This window comes from Poecilia reticulata, chromosome 5, assembly GCF_904066995.2.
Source record: "Poecilia reticulata chromosome 5, P_reticulata-male-v2, whole genome shotgun sequence".
Lineage (NCBI taxonomy): Eukaryota > Metazoa > Chordata > Actinopteri > Cyprinodontiformes > Poeciliidae > Poecilia > Poecilia reticulata.
This window is the reverse complement of record NC_088834.1, coordinates 32,764,962-32,791,844: the sequence shown is the minus strand read 5'-3', so window position 1 is coordinate 32,791,844 and position 26,883 is coordinate 32,764,962. Positions and strand designations below refer to the sequence as shown.

At 38.7% G+C, this 26,883-nt stretch overlaps 1 protein-coding gene across 1 annotated transcript; it reads right to left on the bottom strand.

Annotated features, from left to right (window-relative positions):
* Nucleotides 1-352: 352 nt before the first annotated feature.
* Nucleotides 353-26,314, bottom strand: LOC145551774 (uncharacterized). The gene is made up of 4 exons (XM_081607513.1): nt 26,085-26,314; nt 18,630-18,702; nt 9,670-9,787; nt 353-8,417 (listed from the first exon to the last, which is right to left on the bottom strand). Exons 1-4 carry the CDS (start codon nt 26,235-26,237, stop codon nt 8,222-8,224), a joined length of 540 nt encoding a protein of 179 aa, XP_081463639.1. The 5' UTR covers nt 26,238-26,314; the 3' UTR covers nt 353-8,221.
* Between the last annotated feature and the right edge of the window lie 569 nt (nt 26,315-26,883).

The window sequence follows — 26,883 nt, the reverse complement described above, 5'->3', positions numbered from 1 at the left end:
AATTAAAGTCTCTGAGTGAAATCCAGTTCAAAGATCACAGTGGAAACGATCCCTTTCAAGTGGGGATCACACAGTAAACCAAACCGAAAAAAAAAAAAAAACTTGACAATGATTAAGTTTTTTCATTAGGGAAAGTTGGCTTTGATAGCTTTTTTATTCTTAGTTTGCATTTATTTGCTGATCTGAGATTCTGATATTTGTCTGTAAGGGGACAATTTCTTTTTCATTGCACCATTCAAAATGTAACCGCATTGAAAGCATCAGGAATGCCGGTACCTATTCCAGTCGAGGCAAATGATAAAACAGACTTTGATTGTGAAATATTTGATTTAATTATGAAAATATCAACGAGTTGATGCCAAAAATCTCACAAAGAACACAAGAAAAAAAAAATGGGGGCGAAAGGTTTCAATAAACCCAGACAGGGCCGGCCAAAGGAATAAGCAAAGAAAATGGATGGATGGATGGATGATTTTTGTGATTATATTATCAAAAACATATAAATTCATTGTGAAGTTGTGATCTTCTTTTAGAATTATATATATATATATATATATATATATATATATTTGATAATGTATGTAGAAATCTTAAGGGCAAAAGAAAAATAAATAAATAAATTGCTCTTAGGGGCCCCCTGGTGGCTGCGGTAGGACTGGACTGTAATATGAGCTGCTGTGCAGAGCGCATTCAAACCTCCAAAGCATTGGTAGAAGATAAGTTATCAAAACATCCATCCATCCATTTTCTTCCGCTTATCCGGGGTCGGGTCGCGGGGGCAGCAGCTTCAGAAGGGAGGCCCAGACTTCCCTCTCCCCAGCCACTTCTTCCAGCTCCTCCAGGAATCCCAAGGCGTTCCCAGGCCAGCCGAGAGATGTAATCCCTCCAGCGTGTCCTGGGTCTTCCCCGAGGCCTCCTCCCGGTGGGACGTGCCAGGAACACCTCACCAGGGAGGCGTCCAGGAGGCATCCTTACCAGATGCCCGATCAAAACAATGTCACAAAAAATCATTTATCCTTCAAGAAGGTAGAAAAGAAAGAGGAAGAATAGAGAAAAAGTCAAGATAAAGGTATGTTTTAATGTGTCTTGGTAGTCCAATGTTTATCAGAAAGATTTGTGGAGATAGTAGAAAAAATTAGTTTGATAGCGACTTTGAAAGGTCCAGTTCAACAGCAAAACATTTATGCTACAATGTTTGTATTTGTGTGAAGCTCAGTTTTAACTTTAAATGAGTTGAGTCCCGTGGTTGGCTCTGTATATTTCTGAGTTTTTTTTCCTTCAAAACATGTTTGATAAAGTTTGACAACAATAATTAAAACTTCTCAATGTTTGACATTGTCTAGCAAAATGTTTTTCCATCAGGCTTTATGGCTACTGCATTAATATATCAATGAGCTGCTCTAAGCTGTAGTTGTAAATATGTTGTTTGCTGCTGATCATTTATGCATCTAAAACAATCAGTATTTTTACATCAGCTTCTAAGTTATGTGAATCTTCTCCAAATAAAATAGTTTGAAGCCTCAGAATCAGCCCAGTTCCAGTACCGGTCCACATTCTTAAGTGAGAAAGACTCACCTGGTATAAATTACATTGTTATCTATTGTAATTACACCTAAGAGAAATTGATTTAATCAAAGAATGTCATGAATATGTGTGCATGTATTCCACCTTAAGTTGGACTGCACCGGCTGCAGTTTTCTGGCCATTTGCCTGTCACCGATCTTTAAAAAGCCTGATCTGCCGATTCTGATTTTGTCCGACACCAATTTTGTTTTGACTGAAATGTTGCTAAATGTAGCAAGAAAGTCACCAGAAAGTTGGCAACAATGGGGTGAATATTGTTAACTGCAAAGATGCAGACATGACCTGGTTGGGCAGTCTGTCAATCAAACTTTTCACTGTGGAGCAGAAGAGGACAGAGGCTGATTTTTAAACATTTGCTGACAAAGATAAGATCAGAGGATAAAATTGTCTTCATTTAAGTATTGGCCAATCACCAGTCCCCCAATGTTAAAAAAATTGATGCCGATAAATCGGCCAATAAATGTATACTGTATACAAGTGCATATAAGATATAATGTAAACATCGTTGTCAGAAATGCAGTAAGTGTGAATGATCTAATATTCTGATTGCAGCCGGTCCACATTATTAGCAGAACCTCAGGGCCCCAAAAGCAAATTTTGCTTGGGCCGGCCCTGAATCCAGATCCTACAAATTGCCTCCTGAGCTCAAACCTGAGTACAGTTGAACTGGCCCCATGTGAAGTCAGCAGGTAGCGTTTCAAGAGCCAACAGCAAAACAGTTTTTCAATGAATAACACATGAGCTATCAAACATTGGTAGCCGACAATCTAGAGCCATCAGTGACTCAAGCGCAACACATGTTCACATGCATAATAACAGGAGAGCACAAAGGATAAAGGACTAATCAAACTTCATACAACTTGCTTGATAAAATTTAACGGGAGTTAATACTTCATTACTGTGTTTTGTACAAGGTTTACACAGTTTCCTATAAGACAAAACAAAGACAATGTATGGATGTACGTAGACTTCAACCAGTGTAACAAATTTTCTGATCTGCCAGATGCTCTGACGTCACAAAGTAAATACATTTTTATCCATCACTACCGATGCTTAGGGACCCCACTTCATCATCCAATGTGGCTGCCTTTTGCACAATCAACCTGATTTTGTACTTCTAACATTTCTTTTCTCTTTTTAAATCAGTCACACATATTACTGTCCACCCTGAAATAGAGAATGTGTTGGTATGGAGTCTGAACGGGAAAAAAAAGAGAAATATATTAACTGCGTTTCCATTAAAAACATGCGCAAAACTTTCAGAAAAACACAATTTTGCAATTGCTCCATTTCCATTATATAAGAAATTCAAATTCACACATAGTAGGAGCTATTTCTCTATTTTTAGTGAAATGTCAGAATTTAAATTATTTAGTTTATTTTTAGTTGCTTATTTTCTGGTTGATTTATAATTAGAATTTTTTGTTTAATTGTAGTTATTTAGAATAAGTTTTTGGCTAGTAATACACTTAATTATTAAATTAATTACAGTTTGGGTCATGGGTGTTTCACAGTATAAACAGGTTCCTACCTGTTTACTGTGCAAACGGTCTGTTACACTCACAAAACAGACCGTTTGCAGGGTATGTTGTTGTCAGTCTCACTAACAGTAACTCCAAGTGTAGCACAGGCGTCGTTTAAATCTGGTCCGGACAGCGTCAGTAACTTTTCCTCTATTACCATGCACTAGCACTTTCCCAAGTAGGGGACATTGTCTTAGCACCGGGCATCGTGAATACAGTCTATTCTTTCCGTGATACGTTGTCTTGCTTGGTGTATCCGCATTCCATGCTAACAGAGAGTCAATCATGTTCTAGTTTCCGTTAGATTCACAACGAGAAGAACAATCCAACCGGGCGGAAACACCAAATTTATTTTGCACTCATGAAACAGACAGGAGTCCTTCTTCAGTTCAAATAGTGATAATTTAAATAAAATACTTCTAGGATGCAACATAGGTTTTAGGTAGCTCATTATGCATGTGGGTGGTCACATGTTTTTTCCTTTTGTTTTACCAGTCAGTCTACCCAGCTAGTCAATCAGTCACTTTACCAGGAATCAGGACAGGAGAGACTGTAACTTATTTGCCTGTATATGGAATAAAGCAACAAAGAAGTGCATTTTTGACTTTTGGTATTTTTGTAACTGCGTAAGCCAGAAACCGACGGTGCATCAAGTGGCTATTTGAATTTAATTCACTTTTGCTTTGATCACCTTGAAGTCTTAAGTTTTTTTTATTTTTGGACAAATAGTCACTACAAACATGAATAAGTTTGTTCACACGATTAGTCATTAAAAAACAACGTGCATCTGGGGGGTTGTGGCGCCTAAAAATAAACTCAAATCTCTGATTATTTTACAGCAGTTCATTTTAAATACTCTGTTGTTAAATTAGCTTTGCCCACAGGTGATTGCAATGATGTTTAGCATTGTAATCATCTTGCAAAAGGTGATGCAGTGCTAAACATCTTAGATTCTCATTTGGATTATGCTTATTGTTATTCTTCTCTTGAAGAACAACAGGACAGCTTTGGGTGTTCTAACCCTATGGTTGTCCAGAACTTGGCTCCATCTTCCCATCAGCTCTAACCATCTGTTGAAGAAAAGCATCTCACCACATGTTCATTTGCTACTCTTTGTTGTACTGTTACAAACAAATCCCAATAAATCACATTAAAGTTTTGGATTTAACATGAAACATTTGAAAAATTAGGTATGCACCAATTACATTTTTCTTGCTGACCAGTAATCTTTAAAAAACCTGACTTACTGATACCAATTTTGGCCTTCAAGTCTGAAAAATTGCTAAATAAAAAGATAAGTTGACAGCAGACATGATCTGTCTCAAGAGAGAAGAAAAGAGGACAGTGGCTAATTTTTAGACTTTTGCAGAGAAAGATAAGATCGGTTTCACAGGACCCAATCATCCAAAATTTAGGAAATGATAGAAGTTCATTTCCATGTTTTTAAATAGTGCTATCAACTTAAAAATAAGAATAATTTGGTGATACTCTCAAAGAAAATGTTTTAAAATTAAATAAAAATGTTTTTAAATCATATTTCTTAGTCAAATTACACTCTCCTACATCATAAAATTGGAGTTTCACTCCATTCTGTACCCTCCTTCAACGATAAATGTTGACATTTTTTCTTCTCTTTTTGCTGTACCACAGTTTTACCACCAATGATAGCATCAGCACGGTGCAGCTCAATTTATAAGAGGATAACATTTCATCTTTAAACAGTTACTGAGTGGGTTCATAAAAAGAATGCGCTAATCCATCTATAAACTCTTGGTATTGTCAAATGTTAATATGTCATCCATAAACCCTTGGGTCACCTGGACACATATGGCCCTGTGATGTTGTATGCCATCAACCCAGGTCTACCTTGTTGCAGCCGTCGTTGTAAAACATTTTGTGCCAGGGCAGAGCAGAACATTAATCAAATTGAGCTGAAGAGCCAGGGCCTTTTTTTGTTGCTGCTGCTGATCTGTTTAGCACAACAGTATTTTACAACAGGGTCCCCACTCTTCAGCATAATGGCATCAAAAGGAGGTGATAAATAATGGATTGAAGATCACTTAAACCTCATGGAGCGGGTTACTGTATTCAAGAGATTGTGTGCTGCTGTTCAAATGACAAACCTGGCTCTTTAGGCGGCAGTCAGAAAGCAAAACAGGATCTCTCAGATAGAGCCATAAAATGGCCTAATGTGGTGCAAAACATGGCGTCAAAACGACAGTTTAGACACCTTGAAAAAATAACTGGGTGAAAAACATAATTGTAATCTGAAAGTTTGGGGCTGCTTTGCATTTGTTTTGATGGGAGGCTAATGACGTAATGTGTTTGCATTAATGAAGCCTCTGGGCCCGTCTTCTTAGAAAATGTGATTTTCCATAAAATTTGGTTCCTATTTCAATATATTGCTGTGAATCAATCAATCAATCAAATTTATTTGTATAGCACATTTCAGCAGCAAGACATTTCAAAGTGCTTTAGATAATTAAAATAAAAACAGCATGTGACATTAAATAAACAGTGAGAAAGAGAGATTTTTTTTAAAAGATAAAAACATTAAAACCCCTTTCAAGACTTCAGTTAAACATCGTTTAACTGGGATTCTAACCCTCAGGGACTTTAGTCAAAAACACCGTTTGACAAGGACTCCAACCTCTAGGTTTTTAGTTGAAACTCCGTCAACTGGGACTCTAAACCCCATAGAACTTTAGTTAAACGTCGTTTAACTGGGACGTTTTGAATAAACAAGTCTTCTGATTTTGCTTTGTTGCCATAAAGTTTAAGATCATCCCACTAATTTTGATATCAGAAAATGTAAACAAAACAAAATAGTTTTGTATCTACCAATACACATCAGTTTGTGATGATGCCTGGTTGAGTTAAAGCAAATTCAACCAAAATTCCTCTACAATGATTTGGCTTTGCTTGACGGTAGCAGTTACTGCCCAAAGTGGCATAAGCAGATTTTACATTTAGTTGCGATTACTTTTTCACATACGATGTTTACCCCCCTTTATAAATATACAAAATTGAAAACTGCATTTTGTGCTTATTGAAGTTATATTTGACTGATATAAAACAGTTTGATGACCTGAAAGAAAACAAAAACAAATCTGATTTTAAAACCCAATAAATAAACATTTTTCATACCTTTATAAGTCTTCAATAATTTAGTTTACACAACAGTCAATTGTTTATACTTCATGCATGGGTGGAAATCCTGGGTTGGTCGCGGGGGTCCCAATCCTCCCCCCAATCTTGGACATGAAAAAACCAGAAAAGGTTTAGGAATAATGCAACTTAGCCAGTTATAATTTAAATAACACATAAAATGTATTGAAAGCCACTACAATAAATCCATATTTAAGATTAATTTTATCAAGTGGAATTATTTATGAGAGCTTTTTTTTATTTAGAGCCTCAAGTTTTTGTAAAGGTGTAGCAGAGATTAGATCAGTGACACTAAACCAAACTTATATCTTAGCAAAATCTGAATTTTAGTTTGACTTCTTTAGGGCTCAGCAGCCCCAAAGAAAAAACACACATTTGATGTGCATCATCACTTACTAGTTATTTTTGGTCCTGCAACTTGAACATATTAACATTTTAAAAGATATTTTAAATTATATTTCACTGTAACTTTGCCAACCCCCCGCCCCAAATTTCCCTGTTTATTGTCTTCCGTATATTTTTTGTATGTAGCTGAATTTTGAAACCTCATATTAATATTTATTTGCCCAATATTGTGGTAATCTACTTATCTATCCAGATAGATAAGTAGATTACCGTATATATGAGGGAAAATAATGTGATCACCTCTAATAACTTTGTCATTCTGTGCTGCAGCTGCCTAACTTACTGCTGCCGCTCAGTGGCGAAACAACAAAACAGCACAAATTTGACAAATTGTTCCTGAGAACCAATTCTGTAAAGTCTTGCTGTGACAAAGTTAGGTGTTTTAATGAAGAAGAAAAAAAAAGAAAAGAAAAAAATGATAAGCATCCTAATAATTGCCAGCGTTGCGAGTCCAACCAGAGATAAATAGCAAAGAGATCTGGAGTGAGATTAGATCACACTCCATATCTTAATGGGATCCTCTCACACGCTATTCCCATTAATGACCAATCCCCCAATTATGTAAATCAGAGTGGTCACTACCAGCCGGAACCTGAAGTCACGTGCATAAACACCAACGGTGTCAACAACGCAAAGAGCGCTAATTGGCTGCTACTTTTCATATAATTGCAGCAGCCTGGGTCGCGTCCACGCCTGACCCCGCCTTTGAGTGATGTTTTTTCTCTCCCAGCTCACAAACAGTTAATGGACCAATTAAGACGGTGAACGACAGCACCACTTCCTGCAGAGTGAGGGGTAGCAAGAAAGAGTCAGAGGGAGAAACGCTCAAACCGCACAAGACACATGACCCAAGGAGAGCAGTGGGGTTGACATGGAAACTGGCCACAGAAACATTCTGGTTCAAATTTAAACTATTAACTAAATTGTCAGCAACAACTTACTTCTCATGCTGTCGCAGACTATATGAAACTATACAGAAAACATATAGCTTTTATTTACAGATTTTAGTGTGAAAAGTGCCTCCTTTTATTTATTTTTATTTTTTAATAGATAATAACAATAGATTTTCTCATGTGCTGTCAACAAATTCTCCCACCAGAGTAGAACATTTCTGCTGCTCCTCCAGAGCTGACCTTGGGTATTCTGAAGCTCTCCTTGTACCATTATGTTTACATTTTCAGATGTTGAATGAAGATGTTGAAGCTTGGGTGCATTTTTAAAACCTAACCTATTTTAAACTATTTAAGCTAAGACTATACCCCACAGTATAATGCTGCCACCACCATTGTTTCCACTTAATTGATGACTCCTAATTACTCCTAATTGCCTGATGTGTCTCCTCCTTTTTGTACACCAGTTTTTTTTTTGTCAAAATGAAATACAAGGATTTGATTATAGTGTAACAAAATGTGCTAACAGTTTTCATCTCTTAAAAGTTCAGTTGTACCATTTAAGACAGCAAACAGAATCTTGTAAAACTCCAAATATCAAGTTTAATTCTAAAAGAGTCAGGAGTGAGGAAAAAGTTTCATGTACTGCCTCTACCACAGACTTTGCCCACCCTCTATGACTAAGTTATGCCCTGTCATGTAGTCGGAGGCGTCAGATGCCAAGTAGACCACTGCGGCTTGCAGATCTGTCACTTGAGCCAGTCTTCCAGCAGGAATATCTGACAGCCAGCGCTGCACCAGAGGCCTTAGATCCTCCGAGTGGATGAGAGGGGTGTCAACAATCCCCCTGAAAAACAGAGAAAGCCAAAGAAAGAGAGAGAGAGAGAGAGAGAGAGGAAGGAAAGAAAAAAAAACCTACAATGAAATCAGAAGGCATCACAGCACAAAGCCAGGAGTGACAGTGTTGTTTCAGAGGCATCACTTTGGTGATATAAATAAAACCAATTATCCCACAAAGAATATGTGGTGACATGGCACCATTGATATTTACCGCAGGTATAGGGGGGGGGAGAGGGGGGGCTTTATTGACTGGAGCCCACAGGTAAGATGAGACGTCTGGAGTAATTTGCTCACATCCATTTTTATTTATGCTATTCATACATTTCTCAGTTTGAAACTGAAACTAGGTTCACCTTAACCAGAAAATGTGTGTTGTTAGCTTCCATCTGAAAAAACACGTCAACCGGCACAATTAGCGTGACAATGACTGAATCATTGTTTCAACCCTTGGATATAGAATTCAAACATTTGGTTAAATTAGCATGTGTGACACCCCTGGTTAACATATTCCACCTCAATTCTATTTCTCTTCAACCGCCCTGTTATCTGGAACCTGTCCTGGCAATCAGAGGTGCTGTTTTCCCTCAGCCAATTTTCTAGATAATGCAGCTTATCACCGCTGCGGCTAAAGAAGTTGACAATAGAATCGGGCTCCAGTCTGCCTCACGAACACTAATTGCCCCTCACACTCCTTCCTTTTTTATGCATATTTACCAACCATCACTTCAAAGAAATCAGCGGACCATTGAGACATGCTATTCGCAAAAGGGTGGAGAGCGTGGGGAGAATTGGATTAGAGAGACAGACAGAGTTGGTTCTCTGCAAATTAAAATGTGCAAACAAGCCCATGATAAATAAAGCCAAGTGTTCTGGGCCTGCTTTGCCCAGAGCGGCCGGACGGATCTGGGCTGAGGATGCTCCGGTTAGCGTCAACTCCTGCTTCCTCTCTCATATTTGAACACGCAGATGAAGAAGTCAGAAAACTGTGTTCTGCAGTTTTTTTTATTCAAACAAGGCTCCATTGTTGCAGCTGCTTTGAGCAGAAAAATTAGAGCAAGCTCTCAGTCGACTCATCCCTCAAGACCTCGTCTAATTAAGCGGCGAAATGTTCGCGGGCGTAAATTAGCGCATCGCTCTCAAAGCAGAGCTCGTCCTCAGATAGCAAATACGCTAATCACAGCTTTTCTTTAACCACCTAATTCTTCACGACAATCAAACAAGCTGAACGAGATGAGAGGTGAAGAGCGGCAGACACTCACGGTGAGATGCAGTTGACACGAACTCCTCTGTCAATCCATTCAGTTCCCAAAGTCTGGGTCAGTTTGACGACTCCAGCTTTGGATGTGTTATAGGAAATCTGCTTCTGAGGATGGGGCACTGCAGAGGAAAGAAATGTTTATAAAATTACGTGTCTTTGCAAGGAAAGACTTGGAAAAAAATGTTGAATGAGTTAATTTATAGCTATTTCTAGCCATCAAACCCAATAAATTTCTAATCAAAGGTTATAATAAAACTTGAATAACTTGATGACTAAAACAGGTTTTGTTTATTTTGGTCACTTAGCATTTTATAGAATCAGAAATCTGTTTATATCACATTAAAATCTCTAAATAACTTGCACAGACCCCCTTAACTACATCAGGTATCTTCTTACAGGTTGCACACAGCATCCCCTGACTAAGTCATACCTTTTGTTGGATGTTTATGTCTGTTCAATTCTGGGCCATGAAATCATCAAAGCTCATATTTTCAGGGATAAAATGCTAGTGTCAATTCTAATTTACTGCAAAACAAGTATTTTCTCCTAAGTCCAACACACTCCTCTCCATCATTTTTTAAAAATATATAAATATGGACTCGCTATCCCAGGATATTAAAAACTATCAAACAAAGCCCCTCTCTGCCTTATTTGTAGTGGCAAATAAAGTTTCTGTTGTGTTCTGTGTTTTCTGTGTTTAGTCCTGTTCCTGTCCTGTCTTCCCTGTTGACTGCTTCCCATGTGTCTCATTCCCTGATTATCCTCCCTGCGTATTTAAGTCCACCTGTTGTCTTTGTCTCTTGCCGGGTCCTCGTCATACGAAGAACGTCAGTTGTCTTCATCTGTCTTACCTGCCTGTTCTGTTCCTTGTGCTTTAGTTCTGTGGAGTCTATGATCATTTTTCTCACCATCAAACATTCCACATCATGACAGTTTCCTGTGCTAAAAACCACAGTAAGAATAGAGGGATTCTTCTGTCTTCTTTTTTTATACAACCGTTTTGCTTTTTCCTAACTAAGATGAATTAAGTGGTCACTTGCTGGAGGAAACAAGATGTAAAATCAGAGGAAGCTCATCCAAGGATACTTTTTAAACTGGCACAGGTTTCCATGCTATTGTATCTTTTTCTGTTGAAAATGTTGATTTTAGGTCTTTTTGCACTGCAGGTCCTGGCCTGGCCCAGCCCAGCTCCCTTCGGCCCTGCACTCCAGCACTGGTTGTTTTGCACTGAGTGGAGTATGACTATGAAGGTGGACCGGACCGTCATGTTAGTCAACTTCCTGCTAAACCTGTCGAGGAGATCTCCCCAAGAACGTAGAATATTTTCACTCTTGGTTGTCACGTCTAGCTCATTTTGCATGCTCTTCTCAGTGAGGAAGCTAAAGGAAACATGCACCTCACCTTTACGTTTAACTAAAAAAAAACCTCATCCGAGTGTTCTCTCTGAGCTGGACTCATGTTTGGTCCTGCTGAACTACGCTGCGGCTTGTGGGATGCAGATGCAGAAACAAGACCTCGTTCAGAGTGTTGCCGACTTCTGATCGGCTCAGTTGAAGTGGCGCTTTAATCCCAGTGTAGCACAGAGTGCAGATTTATCAGCCTCATAATGATAAATCATATTGACATATATATATTCAGTTTAGCGAAGATGAATATTTCTAATTTAGGTGCAATTATAATAAATATTTTTATTATTTATATGCAGTTAACGGGGCCACAGGCAGGGCATGTTTTGTTTCACATATATTTATCTGCTTGATGTGTGATGGCACAATGAGGATCCTCTGTTCAGCTTGTTTAATATTATTTTAACTGAAAAGAAAACAAAATGCAAATTAATATGTCATTATCATTTAGAAACTTATGGATAAGAATATGACAGGACATCGAGAAAGTCTAGTGCTCTTCTGACCTAGAGATTCAAGACTCGTCTCTGTCCTGCCCCCACAGGCAACGCACCAATCAACAATCAACCAATCAACAGCTGACTCCAAATCATCCCTGTCTGACCATCCTGATTGGAACCACAGCTCTTGATGTTCCAGGATGGGACCAAGCCAATGCATAAATGCTCAATCCGGCTTGAAGCCAGGACCAAGCTTAGCCCCTTTTGCAGTACAAAAGAAAAATATTGTTGCCACTTTCTGGCGCAACTTGGTTAGTTTATTTGGAATCACTCAAAGCATTGTTTTTTTGGGTTTTTTTTTTGGGGGGGGGTTAAAGTGAAAAAATCTGGAGTTGTTTAACCAGGTCCTCCATTATTTTCTGTTCTTAAGTACACCATTGAAAAAGTCTTATTCAACTGCTAAGAGAACACTTTGTTCAGCATAATCTTTAGCTCTAATCCAACACAACAAACACCAAGGCAACTTAATATATTTTTTATAGAGAATGGGATCCTAATGTTGCACTAATGTCCTAATGTTAGCACATTCCCCCATTGATAGGTATGCTAATCGCCACAGCTGTGTTCGACTATGGTAAATTGAAATTTGGAAACCAGACAAAGTGGAAGATTTGTTTGATCCCAGCATTTATTCAAAGATGGTGTCAGTGCCAAATATGTGGGTGAAATAAATTTTCACTTAAGCAACAAGTACACCTTACTTCAGTAAGGAAATTAAATTGTTACCAATGCCTGAGATTTGGCCAACTTGAGAGAAAACTAGATATTAGCTTCTTGTTTCTACTACACATATGAATGTATACATTATAAAATATAAATGCCCCATGTCAAATATTGTTGCCATATGGAGTTAACAACTGTAAGTGACCATTTGCTGACATTTTGTTGTACAAAATTAATATTTCTCTTGATTTGTGTATAATTTTTTCATCCAACTTGTTAACAATGTTAACTCATAATAGCTTTCATCTAGCGCTAAACTAGCTTCACAGGTTTTTTTAATGAGTCTGGACTGAGTTTCATCATTTTCATGTTAATTTTGAAAATACCCATGACACACTTCATGACACACTTTCAGATTTAGAATCATTAGATTAAAACACAAAAACAGTTGATTTTCAAATCTTTTGTAGACTTAAAATATTTTCCTAAAGAGAGTCAACAGCATTTTGCTGTATATTACAGCATGCTGGTGCTTCTGGGCATTACATGAAAAGTTATTTCATTTGCTGCTGGTAACTCTGTGGATGAAGTCATGTAAAATTAATTGCTCATAATGCCCAGTTATGCTATGTCCTCAGCAACAAAAGTGGGGAGCCATTTGTTTGCCCTGACCATCACAGATGCTGCACACTGCATGGGACGCCGGGACAGGGGCTCATTTTCTGCTGGTTGATTAATCATCACAAGGAAGGCTCCAAGTTACATACAACTTTAGTAGTTAACCTCATCACCCACTGATCTGACTGCCAAATGGTTTCAGTGTGAGACCGGGATGATGAATACCGGCCAGCTGTGGAGAGGTAAAAAAGAAACCCGTCTTGGGAAATAAATGGCTGGGAGCATTCAGCTTATATTATTCAGTCAAAAAATGTGCATGCTAGAAGTTAAAACATTTTGAAGCGATGAAGAAATAAACGAAAGGATGATGAAAAAAATAGATAATTGCATGTGGAATGTCAAAGGGAATACTAGCAGCGGGTTTGGGTTGTGCCGGATGAGGCCGGGCTAGGACCTGAGAGGAGCAGAGCCCGCAGCTTACACGCATATTGAAGGTGAAATCCAACTTATCAGGACAGGAAAGAGAGCTCGCAATGCCTAACAGCACTAATCCTAGCTCAAGACCCGATGATACGGCTCCAAAATATCATTCAGAAAATGCCTTCATCCTTTAAATAAACGTGCATTGATGTTTTTCGCCGACTTAAAGAACAGTAATCCCCCGAAGAAGGAAAAAGGAGGCTGAAGGCAGCGCGTTCTCCAAAGCCCTCTTTAACATTCACCCAGCTACTTACTGCTCCGTTTCTGGGTGAAAACATGCTCTTTATCGCGCACGCTTACATTCTGAATACTTCCGAGCAGATAAGAAGTTCAAATGATGTACTCATCTTCCCAGAATGAAGCTGCTGTTGCAGAGCGTATCACCATGGAGGCGATTTGTGCAGGTCAGAGTTAGCGAGCCACAAATCCATCATCAAGATCAACACACCGCCTGAATTTTTTAGAAATTTAAAACGATTAAGATTTTTTTTTTTTGCTTTTTTGTTGCATGAATGTTTTGAGCTCAAACTAATTTTAATATTGAAAACAAATAATGTAGGAAATTTGGAAGTGTAAATTCAACTTTGAAAGGATCTATACTGATCCACTCTTGATTGTGTTAAAATGACACTTGAAAGTGTTATTTGTGAAAGAGTTGAATCAACACTCTGTCATGACTTGTGAGGTTGAGTGGTGAGGGACCCAGGATGAGGATGATGATGATGATGAAGACTAAATGAATAAACCACAGAACGGAACAACAGGCAGCAATACGTTACACGACGAGGATCCAACAACAAAGACGACAGGTGGACACAGGGAGGGTAATCACAGAAACGAGACACAGCTGGGAACAATCAGGACGACACAGAGACTCACAGGGGAAAACAGGAGACAGAAAACCTCAAACTAACACAGAAAACAGAACCTAACACACTCAGTAGTTGAAATTTAACACACATCAGTGTTGATTTACCTACACTAGTGTATATTGTCAAAGGTTAACACTAGAAATGTGTTAATTTAACCTAGAAGTGTTAAATATAGAACAATATAGAAATCTGAGTTTTCAAATAACCCCTCCCAACCCCACTAAGGGACAAGGGTGTAAAGAAAATGGATGGATGGTTAGAGTTTTCAAATACTACTGGTAGGGTGTGCTGTGGTGGTGCAGAGGTTAAGCACAAACCATATATGGGGGCCATAATTCTCAATGTGGCTGTTGCAGGTTCGCTTCCTGGCTTTTACTGCACGCCTTCTTCCCCTTCTCCCATTACCCACTTTTCTGTCAATTTTCAATCAAATAATGGACACTAGAGGCAATAAAACATTTTTTTCCCCCAGAAAATACCACTGGCAGTCAATAATCCCCAAATTCATACCATTATAAGTTGCAGTATATACTTTTTATTTCAAAACAAAAACATCAAACAGCACTGACAGCAATATACAACAACGGTGACACATTCATGGTACTTTGCAGGTGAAGTGTGCTTTGAAAGTTCATCGAAAGCGGCCATGGAGGGACAGGGATGGTCTTGTGATCACTGAAGGTGAAGTGTCTTTGGTGCTGCTCTTATTTTCACTTTGTAGAATCACTTTCTCATTGGCTTTGTTTACTATTTGAATGTAGCTGTGCTATATATTATTAATATTTTTTTATTATTTGTCATCTTAGCATTTTGTCAAACATGGGAGCCAGTAGCTTTCTCCTTGTTGTGGAACCAGAACAGCCCTTCCTCCATGTACATGTTGGAAGTAGGATCATTACAGCAACCACATACCTCCACATATCTGACAACATGGTCCACAGTTTGACGTGAGCTGCTTTGGCATTTTTCTTGTGGCCTTTGGACATAGGATGAAGCAGGTGAACCAACAGAAGAATGCCTGTTTTTCCCTGCCTGGAAGGAAAACAAGAAAAGTAGCACACACATTAGGATAATAAATAAATATTTTTAAAATAAGTGTGAGCAAAACTAATCAGACCCATCTGGGTGTCACCATCATATTCACATATTCATTCAAAATACTCTGTCCCCCTTTAGCCTGGAGAGCATTTCACCACCTACAAGATAAAGCATAAAGCATAACAAAGTCAAAAATAATGATCATGAACACAACTCAGACATTAAGTGTTACATTATCATTAAGTATTATAGAAATTAGCTTACAGAAACATTGTGGACAGCAATAAAAGTGCCACAAGTACAAAACATCAGAGTCAAATGGCTCAATTGCCTCCTAATTGCGTAGAGAAGTTCTCCAGAGTCCTGCTAATGACCTAATAACTGTATTCGGGTGTGATGCAGCAGCGGCACATCTAAATGTTGCAGGACAGTGGCCCTCCAGGACTGGAGTTTGACACCTGTGGCTGAGATCAAGCCAACGGTCCAGCACAGTCACTCTCCCCATTATGCAGTCTACAGCCAAAAACGTAAAGAAAACGACCTCCGCAGCTAAATAATGTTAACTCAAATGGCCTTCAGATTTTTCTGACAATTTCAATGTTTGGTTAACCACCCGACACCTCATGCTACACCTGCTTGGCTAGCTCTAGCTTCTAACAAAATAATAAACAGTCATATATAACGTAATATCCAAACAAATAAACGTACGTTAAGTGAACTATGTATATGAATTGATACTCTTGTGCAAACGGAAAATTAATGCATCCATAAAAAATAGTCAAAAACACGATCATTTTAACATGGAACTTACCTTGTTATGATGAGCTCCAGACAAGACGACATACTGCTGCCTCCGCAAACACCTGACGTCACAAATACGTTGCAATTGTGGGAGGAGCTATCTGGTATTGATTTCTAATCAACACTAGACCGAATTGGTGTTAGTGTTAATTTAGAAATCAGACAGACCAGACAGAATTGCTTTTATTTAACACTGGAATAACACCAACTCTTTAGGGAAACTAACACTCATGTTGTTGAATTAGACCAAACTTATTGTTGAATTAACACTGTATTTTTAACATACAACAACACTGGAAATCTAACACTTTTGAATTTGCTGTGTAGGTCCTATGGAGGAAAACTGATTTCTAACAAGCCCATTAACTATAGGGATTCTGAAGGTTTTACCAGTTTAATTTAAGACTTTTAAAGAAATTTAAAACCTATATAGAGGCAAAAGTATTTTTAGACTTTCAGAATGCATCTAGTCTCGTATGGGTTGGCAGCATAGTGAATGAATGGTGAAAATGAACATTGCCCAGCCAACTGGTGATAAATTTGCACTTTACCCACAATGGGCTCAACAAAGCTGGTTAACTAGTTAGCAAAGGCATATTAGCAGCTAGTTACAGATAACCTCAACTGCCTCACAGAATGCAAAGATGTGTACGGAAATGGTAGGTGAAATGAAATAATCGTGCCCTAAAATTAAGAACATGTGATCAATGTATTTAAGGCCAACTTACGTTTTTTATATGTATGTAACATTTTAAGGCCGTAATTTTAGATACATGAATTTAAGGCTTCTTAAGGATGCATGGACACTTCAAACTAGCTGTTCTACCCTTGGTAGCAATAACTGATGTGAACTGAATTCAGCCACGTTAGGGGAAAAGAATTAAGCGTGCATTAAGCGTTTGAAGTAACGCTGCAGCCATTGCAGTCCAATCTAAGTCAAGACGTTGACGAGACCATTCCAGAAAATACATTTAGTTGTTTTTTTTCAGAAGAGGACTTGCTTTTGTGCTTTGTATCAGTCACTCATTCATTTGATCACAGTAAATCTTTAAAGCCCCGACGCAGCGTGTCAGATGCACACCACCACTCTTACAGCACCATGTTTGACTGGCAGTATGATGTAAAGTTCTACCTTTGAATCAACAGTCTACAGAATATTTTTTCACACAACTCTTGGGTATCACCAAGATTCTTTCTGGTAAATGTGAGATGGACCTTTATGTTTGTGTTGGTCAACAGTAGTGTGGATGTCATTAGTGGTTGATATTTTTGCCCATTTCCTCTATCGTATTGCTCAATCATAAACTCTGACCTTTTATGCAGAAAATGAGACCTTTCATTCTTTTGTAACCTCCTGGACTCATCAAACAATGCTGTCATTTTTGTATACCAGACACCCATGAGAATATCTATCACTGTTCTGTTTTGTTTTTCATAAAGTGTCTCTCTCTGTTTGTCCCAAAGCTTAAGAAAGAATGGTCTTTTTTTTCCTCTTATTGTATGAAATTATTATCTAAAAACATTTTCCCCTTTACTTTGCTTGATAATAAAACATTTTTTGAAGCATATGAAAAGCAGAAGTCTTTAAAGGGGCAAATAATTGTGCATCACATTAGATACTTCTACTGCAGCCATGTCTGAGGAAAGGAAGAATAAAGCTGTGATGCAAGTGTGCAAGTGTGGTGATACCAGGGCACACACACACGCACACACACACGCACACACCCTTTGATGAAGCAGATGGACAAAAAGCTGTCATTGTGCATTTTAATTGGACGTTTACAGCTGCATTTCCAGCTTCCACTTGGTTCATATGGCTCCCATCTGATTACACATTATGACAATATTATAGCAGATGTCTGGAGCGATAAAGTGAATTCCTGAAGGGCTGGACGTAATGCGGGCAATTGATCATTTTCTTAAAGCAGTCTCTATTTACCAGCATACTCATGTATTACAGTTTGCCTCCTGCAAATCGGGACTGGTAGAGGAAGTGAAAGAGGGGGGACCCATATGGCACACCATTTTATTGGGCCAATCCTTAAACCTTTAACTTTAACCGCCGATGAACTGCTTGCACCAGGCGTGACTTTTGCTAGGCCCTCACCAAAACTCTCAAAGTATCTTACGCTGCTCAAACAAGGCCTGCAGGGCTCATGTTGGTGTTTCTTCTTTTTTTTTTTGCCTCTGCACAGGAGCCCTCCCCTCCCAAGTTGGACCTCAGATTGTCTTCCTCATCCGCCGCAAGGCTCTGGAGAGAGGGGATGTTTGTTATGATGCAAAAGTGCCTCGGAGAGATGCAATCACGACACTTTGTGCTTTTTGCTGGAAGCGGCGACAGATGCCTTTGGATCTCGTTGGAGCGACTGAATTTAAGTGAAAGCTGCCTAGTCTTGTTAGCGACAAGAACCTTGTAAATTACACTAAAAGAAACGCAACAAATACCTCCTTTCTACTGAGTTTGAAGTGTACACTCTTTTCCCCTCCTTTTCTTGGCCCAATGGCTCACACCAAATCAAGAGATTAAATGCTGACATTGAGCAGCTCCAGAGAGAAAGAGAGAAGAATGCAATCATTACTCACCTATTATACTGGCCATGGAGGCTGTGTTAATAATCTTTCCGTATCCTTGCTTTAACATCACTCGACCAGCCACCTAAGGTGAGGATTCAGAGGAAAGAGACGCGTTATTACTACAGGCTGCACTGAGAGGCTGGAAAACGTGTAGTTTATCACAGGAGATAGGAGCGTATTGGATGTGCCCAAGAGGAGCTGAAGATTTGGAAGTTGTGTGTTTAGATGTGCAACTGTGGGTTTTACCTTTCAAAGCTAAAAGTTTATAAGTGAAGATGAAATATGTGTGCATGTTTATTAGACTTGGGCATTTATTGTGATAAATGTGTTTTAATTTATCGCCATTACAATAAATTCCAGTTAACAAGGTTTAAAATTTCCCAAAACGTGTTTTTGTCAATTATTTTTGCTATTCTCTCCACACTTTTTTTCCATAGGTACAGGTACGACAGGGAAGTAGGGCCACTGTAGATAGAAGAAAAAAGGAGTACATTTTTGCCAAAACTCTCAGAAATTTTCTAAAAAAAAGTGAGAAAAATTCTGAGGTTCAAGTTGAAACTTCGTGAGAAAAAAACTCAGAAATTTATATATTACATTTTCTAGAAAATTTCCTAGAAAAAATGTGGAAATTTTCGGAGCTCATAAAGTCGAAAATTTCAGGCTTTTGGAAATTGCCAAATTTTTTTCTATAGGATTTTTGAGATTAATCTACATTTTTTGATGGAAATTTATTCTTCCTTCTTTTTCTACACTAGACCTAAAGCACCATCACATACAAGGTAATCAATACATATCAATAAATTTAAAATTCTAATGCTTGTTAGTGATACAAATCACTTTTTACGTGGCTAGCATCCTAAAGATGCATATTACAAATTGGAATATTTCTCAAGATCAGCATTTGTGTTTGTAGGCTAGAACTGTCATGCTACACAGTTAACTAAAAACAAAAACAAAAGAAAAGAGGAGTACTGTCACTTTTATCCTTAGCACAATTTCTGATAAAAAAATTTTATCAAAAATTTTTATCAAAATTTGTGATAAAACTAATTCCATATTGCTCAATCCTAATGCTGACACATTCCATTTTCATCTTAGATTCTGATGTTGTGCAGTCCTATGTGTGATAACCAGGAGTAAAAGAATATTTACTCCACGTTGAGGGGCACCGGTGTATTACTCTATGCTTCAAACAGTCTAAAAAAATTCCAGTCAACACTTTCTCTGACAGTTTATACCTTATATGTTTTTAATGATTTTGACCTCGATATAGCTTGATAACTGGCCCATGTCTACTGTGGCCTAGTGAAAAAATATATACTTTAGTATATTTCAAATATTTGTGCAAGTACATTTTAAGTATACTAAGTATTAAGCGTACTACCTATAAATATACAAGAAGCATACTAAAAGCATGCTTGTACCAATTTTGACATTATAACTTTAAATATATTTTAATATAATTGTACCAAAATACACTTTTAAGAAATCTATTAATAAAAAGTATACTTTAAGTGAACAAAATATGTATTTTCTCAAGTGTAAATATACACTTACTCAAGTGTATATTTAAGACATTTTAAATATCTTTAAAATATGTGTTTTAAAGATATTTAAAAGATCTCTTTGAGCATATATTTTAAAATATATGCTCAAAATATTTTAAAATTCACTTAACGCTTAGTTTAAATTATTAATTTCAGTAGGTTTTAAATTACATCTCAGTGCATACTTTAGGCTAATAACGTACAACTTTTTAGGTGCCTCAATAATCTCTTACTATTTTTGTTAAAATGGCAAAGAATTTAAAAAATAACAGTCCTTATAATGGAACTTGGTGTAATGTTGTTTAACAAAGTAAATAATGTGTTCATACCTCAAAATATCAAACATTGACACTTTAGTGACAGAGGTGCTACAACAAAAACAATACTTGTCCTTAACACTAAATGTAGCAGGCATGTTCATTGTACATCTCTCTGAATATGATCTCTTTTCAGTTTTTTAACTAAAACACGAAAATTGTCTTTACCTAATCCATTTTCAGATGTATGATGTAAGATCTATTAGTGAACGGCATTAGCTCCAGTTCACACTCCAGACCAGATGGTGGCAGTAATGCACACTTTCAGTTTTATTGAAAAGCGCCATAAAAAGGACAGCTTTGAAGCCAAAGATAACAGACGTTGTTCAAATTCGCCATTTTTACTCGCATAATATTGAATTTAAAGTAGAGAGCCTTAATTATAGTAGTTTTGGTAAATCAAAGCTGGTGACGTCCTAGTCCGAGTTAGACGACAACACAACTGGACAACAACCGATGGAAATTAAATGTGGGTCACAAAAGGAGCATGAAGGGACGAAGGCTGCTACGTGTTGCTACCTGGTGGTAAGTTTGCTTATTAATTATCTTTTTTTAATTTATAAACAGTACAGTACACATATAAGCAAACTTATATTGGTTTCAGAAAAAAATATTTTATCAATTTTATTATGACTTTTATGATTATTACTATATCATTCACCTTCATGTTATAACTGCATGGAGGCTGTTTGTTGCAACTTAATATACTTTTCTTCATAAACTTGACCTGGTTTTAATTAAGCTCCGTATGACAAAGAGACTGATATAGTGAGGCTGCTGTTGTTATAAATCGTTAATTATTGTTTTATCTTCAACATATTTTTGCAGTCTAAGCAAATGAAGAGGAAAGAGGAAACCAGAGAAATCAGGTGTTAGGAAACCTAAAGACTTTCTTGTTTCAAACGAGGCTCTGGCTCCACCAGATCAACAACCAGCTCTGAGGATGAACCTCCACATTGTCTTCATGGTGGAAGGTTTATTTATTTTTTTATGGAGCAGCTGGCCACAGTTTTAACAGCAGAAAACTGGTGTGTTACCAACACTAAGTGCTTAATAAATATGACTTGATTTAAAAATAATTGGACAGAATTTATTACCCTTATTAATCTACCATTTCTCTTTCATACATTTTATTCATGACTTTGTCATAGTTTCATCGGATCTGCGGTCGTATGTCTTGGACACTCGGGTGAAGAGAGGTGCTGAGCTGTCCACCGACCACTTCCTGATGGTGAGTTGGCTACGGTGGTGGGGGAGGATGCCAGCCAAACCTAGCAGGCAAAAATGTGTTGTGAGGGTCTGCTGGGAACGTCTGGAACCCTGTGAGGCGTAGCTTTACTCCCATCTCTGGCAGAACTTCGAACACGTTCTGGGGGAGGTGGAGGACATTGAGTCTGAGTGGACCATGTTCCGTGCCTCCATTGCCGAGGCGGCTTATCGGAGTTGCGGCCGCAAGATTGTCGGTATCTGTCGCGGCGGCAACCCTCAAACCGGTTGGTGGACACCTTTGGTGAGGGATGCTGTCAGGCTAAAGAAGGAGTCCTATTGGGCCTTTTTGGCCTGTGGGACTCCAGAAGCAGCTGATGGTGAAGCGGCATGCAGCTTGGGTGGTTGCTGAGGCAACCAAACTCTTCTCTAAACTGGGAAGAGTTTGGAGAGGCCATTTAGAAAGACTTCTGCACGGCTTCGAGGCGATTCTGGTCCACCATCCGGCGTCTCAGGAGGAGGAAGCAGTACAGCACCAACACTGTTTATAGTGGAAATGGTGTGCTGCTGACCTTGATTTGGGACGTTGTGGGCCGGTGGGCAGAATACTTCGAAGACCTCCTCAATCCCACCAACATGCCTTCTGTTGAGGAAGCTGAGCCTGGGGACTGTGGGTCGGGCTCTCCAACCTGGGGATGAAGTCGCCGAGGTGGTCAAAAAGCTCCTCGGTGGCAGGGCCCCAGGGGTGGATGAGATCCGCCCGGAGTTCCTTAAGGCTCTGGATGTTGCAGGGTTGTGTTGGCTCACGCAACTGTGCAATATTGCATGGACATTGGGGGACCTGGCTTGGCAGACTGGGGTGTGGTCCCCCTGTTCAAAAAGGGGGACCGGAGGGTGTGCTCCAAATATAGGGGGGTCACACTATTAAGCCTCCCTGGTAAGGTCTATTCAGGGGTCCTGGAGAGGAGGGTCCATTGGATAGTTGAACCTTGGATTCAGGAAAAGCAGTGTGTTTTTCGTTCTGGTCATGGAACACTGGAGTAGTTCTACACCCTCAGTAGGGTCCTGGAGGGTGCATGGGAGTTCACCCTTGGGGAGCCCCGAGAGGGGTTCTCCAGGAATATGGGGTGCTGGGCCCTTTGATACAGGCTGTCAGGTTCCTGTATGACCAGTGTCAGAGTCTGGTCCGCATTGCCGGCAGTAAGTCGGGCTTGTTTCCAGTGAGAGTTGGACTCCGCCAAGGCTGCCCTTTGTCACCGATTCTGTTCATTACTTTCATGGACAGAATTTCTAGGTGCAGCCGAGGTGTTGAGGGGATCCATTTTGGTGGCCTTAGGATCGCATCTCTGCTTTTTGCGGATGATGTGGTCCTGTTGGCTTCATCGGAACGTGATCTGCAGCTCTCACTGGAGCGGTTCGCAGCCGAGTGTGAAGCGGCCGGGATGAGGCTCAGTGCCTCCAAATCCGAGGCCATGGTCTTGAGCCGGAAAAGGGTAGAGTGCCTTCTCCGGGTCAGGGGGGTCGTCCTGCCTCAAGTGGAGGAGTTTAAGTATCTGGGGATTTTGTTCACGAATGAAGGAAGAAGGGAGCGGGAGGTCGACAGGCTAATTGGCGCAGCATCTGCCGTGAAGCGGGCGCTGTACCGGTCCATCGTGGTGAAGAGAGAACTGAGTCAAAAAGTGAAGCTCTCGATTTACCGGTCGATCTATGTTCCCACCCTCATCTATGGTCATGAGCTTTGGGTCGTGACCGAAAGAATGAGATCATGGATACAAGCGGCCAAAATGCCGCTCTGCCCCAGCCAATCACCATGCAAGAGCTACTTCAATAGGCCAAACAGCCACGGATCCATCAGCTTCAGCCGTGCTTTGACCCACTTCTTCCCCGTCTCCACCCTCAACCTCCCGTGAGTCTTCCAGGCTCCCTCCAGACTCCTTCCTCCAGGCTCTTCTCCATCACCAGTGTCCGGGCCCGGAAGGAAAACTACCTTGAGCTTCGCCCCGAGCCAATCATCCAAACTCACGGTGATTCTCAGCATGCATGTCTTCTGCCAGTGTCCGAGCACCAAGACTTTCAGGCCAATAAAATGTTCTAACTGCTGCTTTTCTCTGTGTGAGTCTCTACATATTGAATTAAAGTTTAATATGTTATGACCCTAACCCTGTTATGGAAGGAGATTTATTTATTTATTTCGAACAGACAAAAAGTGAAAACATTTTTAATTTTTTTCTTGTTTTATGTAGCACAAATTATCATGCCCAATTGACATGCAATTTAACATTTTCAATTTGAAAAAGAGCAGATAAAAGATTCAAGATCTGATGTTTCCCTGTCCCTCTCATACCCATCAACTTATAAACACTTAAATCTTCAAACACCAGATAAAGTTAAATTATTTCCAAGTTACATGACACTTAAATGTTACATTTTTATCCTTAAATGTACAAATATTTTTACGTTTTTATTGCCGTCAATAGCATTTTTGTCTTTGAAACACTCGTCTTATACAACAGATTTCCCAATATGCTGCTTTTTAAACAGTTTCAGGCTTATATTTGTACTTTTTCTGAACTCGTCAATCCATTCGAAAACGAAAACTACTTTTTGTTGTTCCAATACATTGTTTTTAGATGGTTCATTCCTATTCCTATTTAAGCCTTTCCCAATGAATCAGTAAATCACATGATAAACTAAAACAAGCTCAATAATTTCCACGTGCGTGACTGTTTGCTTTTCTTGTATTTCCCTTTCAACCAAAAACTTAATGACCTGAGCGAAGTTGGCTCCCCCACCTTCTTCAAATCTAACGAAATTGGCCTCAAACATTTGTGCTGGTTTGTAAAGCAAAAATGTTTATTTGTGTCACTATCATTTAAAAGATATTAAGAAATGTTTTAAGAGATCAGGTTCTGTCCACCCCCAAACAAAATCAAACAAATTTGGTGTCAATCAACTCGGCTACATTTGTGCAGGTTTGTGCAGCAAAATTTTTGTTTGTGCAGCTATCATTTTAAAGATATTATTGATAACATTCTCCACGGGTCATAAGAGGCCAATAACCCCACCCCTCTTCACCTTTGCAAAAATAAATACATTTTGTGTCAATAAACTTGACTAAGTTTGCGGAGCAAAATCTTTTGTTTGTGCCAGTATCATTGTAAAGATGATAATAAAAAGAGGTCATCAGAGGTCATCAAATAAAATAAACAAATTTGGTGTCTATCAACTTGGCTAAGTTTGTGCTGGTTTGTCATCACCGAAGCATTTTTAAATGAAATTTACAGTTCCAACATGAACAATTTTTTATTGACCTTTGATGACCTGTGGAGATTTTTTTATTATCTTTAAAATACTTTTAAAATGAAAACTTTTTACTGCACAAACCAGCACAAACTTAGCCGAGTTTACTGAGACCAAATGTATTTATTTTTGCAATTGTGACCAGGAGGCTGAGGGAGGGTGGATTTCTCAAGACCCTTGGAGAGCATTTTTATTAATATCTTTAAAATGATAGCTGCACAAACCAGCACAAATTTAGCCACGTTGATATAGACACCAAATTTGTTTGATTTTGTAAAAGTGGTGGGGCTGGTTGACTTTTCATGACTTCTGGAAATGTTTTGTAACGTCTTTAAAATGATAGCTGCACAAATAAAAAAAATTCTGCACAAACGTAGCACAAATGTTTGACACCAAATTTGTTTGATTTCGTAAAAGTGAGGGGGCTGGTTGACCTTTTGACTTTTAAACTGTTATTAATATCTTCAAAGCCTAAGCAACACAAACAAACATTTTTGCTGCACAAAACCAGCACAAATGTAGTCTAGTTGAATGACACCAATTTTGTCTGATTTGAAGAAGGTGAGGGAACAACTGATTGACTTTTCATGACCTCTGGAAACATTTTTTAATATCTTTAAAATGATAGCGGCACAAATGAACAGTTTTGCTGCACAAACCAGCACAAATGTTTGAGACCAATTTTATTAGATTTGAAGAAGGTGGGGGTCAATTTCACTCAGGTCTTTGACCTAGATTTTGGAATATTTAAAAAGTCATTTAAAAATGTTATTCAGAAATTATAGTTTATTGATCTTAATGTGTTCTGGCATTATTCTGCCATTACTATTATATTACTTGAAAATGGTCTCAAAACAAATATTGTCGTTTATCTGAATAAATTCAGGTACAATTTATCATCCAACACAATTGAATCTAAATATCAGAACTTCTCTGTTATAGTTTTTTGACATCTTACCCCAAACATTTCTGCCATTTTATGTCACTAATCTAATTTTTGAGTACCAAGTGATTAACTCAACAATTGCTAAAATGTTGCTCTCAAGATCAAATGATACAACCTCAAAGGTTAACTCGGTTGGTCTCCCACACACCTGACAGCACATAAACATCCCTCTCAGATTCACGCTGAAGGTCTGGTCCCACTCCTCTAAGCTGGTGTCTTCACTGGCCGAGTTCTTGTTAATGCCAGCGTTGTTGCAGGCGATGTGGATCGCTCCCCATTTTGACACGATGGTGTCAACCATCCTCTGCACGTCGTCCGACTTGCTGATGTCAGCTGGGATAGGAATGGCGTTGATGCCTGGAAAAGGTAAAAAAACTTTGATTTTGACATAATCATTAAAACCTAAAACTATAGCTGCTAGTGAAATAAGTTAGTTTTCATTGTTTTAAATCTACGTGATAGTTCAAATTACAAAGAATACATATTACTCCACCACAGGCAACAGGAAATAGCTATGCAAGTTAGCCTTTAGTATGCTGCCATCTGGTGGCCAGATGCTGAATATGGTAACACAATTTATGAATAAAAATAAAATTTTAAAAGTGCAATTATCAAGAAAATGTGTTAAGATGAAAAGTATACATTTTAAGCTATTTTCTGCTTAAGGTAGAAATCATGATCACATTCATAAGTGGAGCCAGCTAAACCAGTTCAGGCCTATTAAAACACTTAAAACTGTAAGCGCAAGATTTTACTTCAGTTATGACGTGGAACGAAAGCAAAAAAAACATTATTTTGACTTTCTTCACAAGGTAATGACGCAGGTGCAGGGAAATGTATGAATGACACTTTCACAATTAAAACGCCTACTTTAAGCGGAATCCCAAAGTAATAATTCCTTTTGAACATTATCGACATCTTATTTTGGGGTTTTATGTGATAGACAG

Coding starts and splice junctions, on each gene's coding strand:
- LOC145551774 (XM_081607513.1), bottom strand. CDS start 26,237: ATGGTTGACACCATCGTGTCAAAATGGGGAGCGATCCACATCGCCTGC. Junction 18,703..26,084: donor GGATGTTTATGTGCTGTCAG/GTGTGTGGGAGA, acceptor TCCTCACCTTAG/GTGGCTGGTCGAGTGATGTT. Junction 8,418..9,669: donor CGTGTCAACTGCATCTCACC/GTGAGTGTCTGC, acceptor TCTGTTTTTCAG/GGGGATTGTTGACACCCCTC.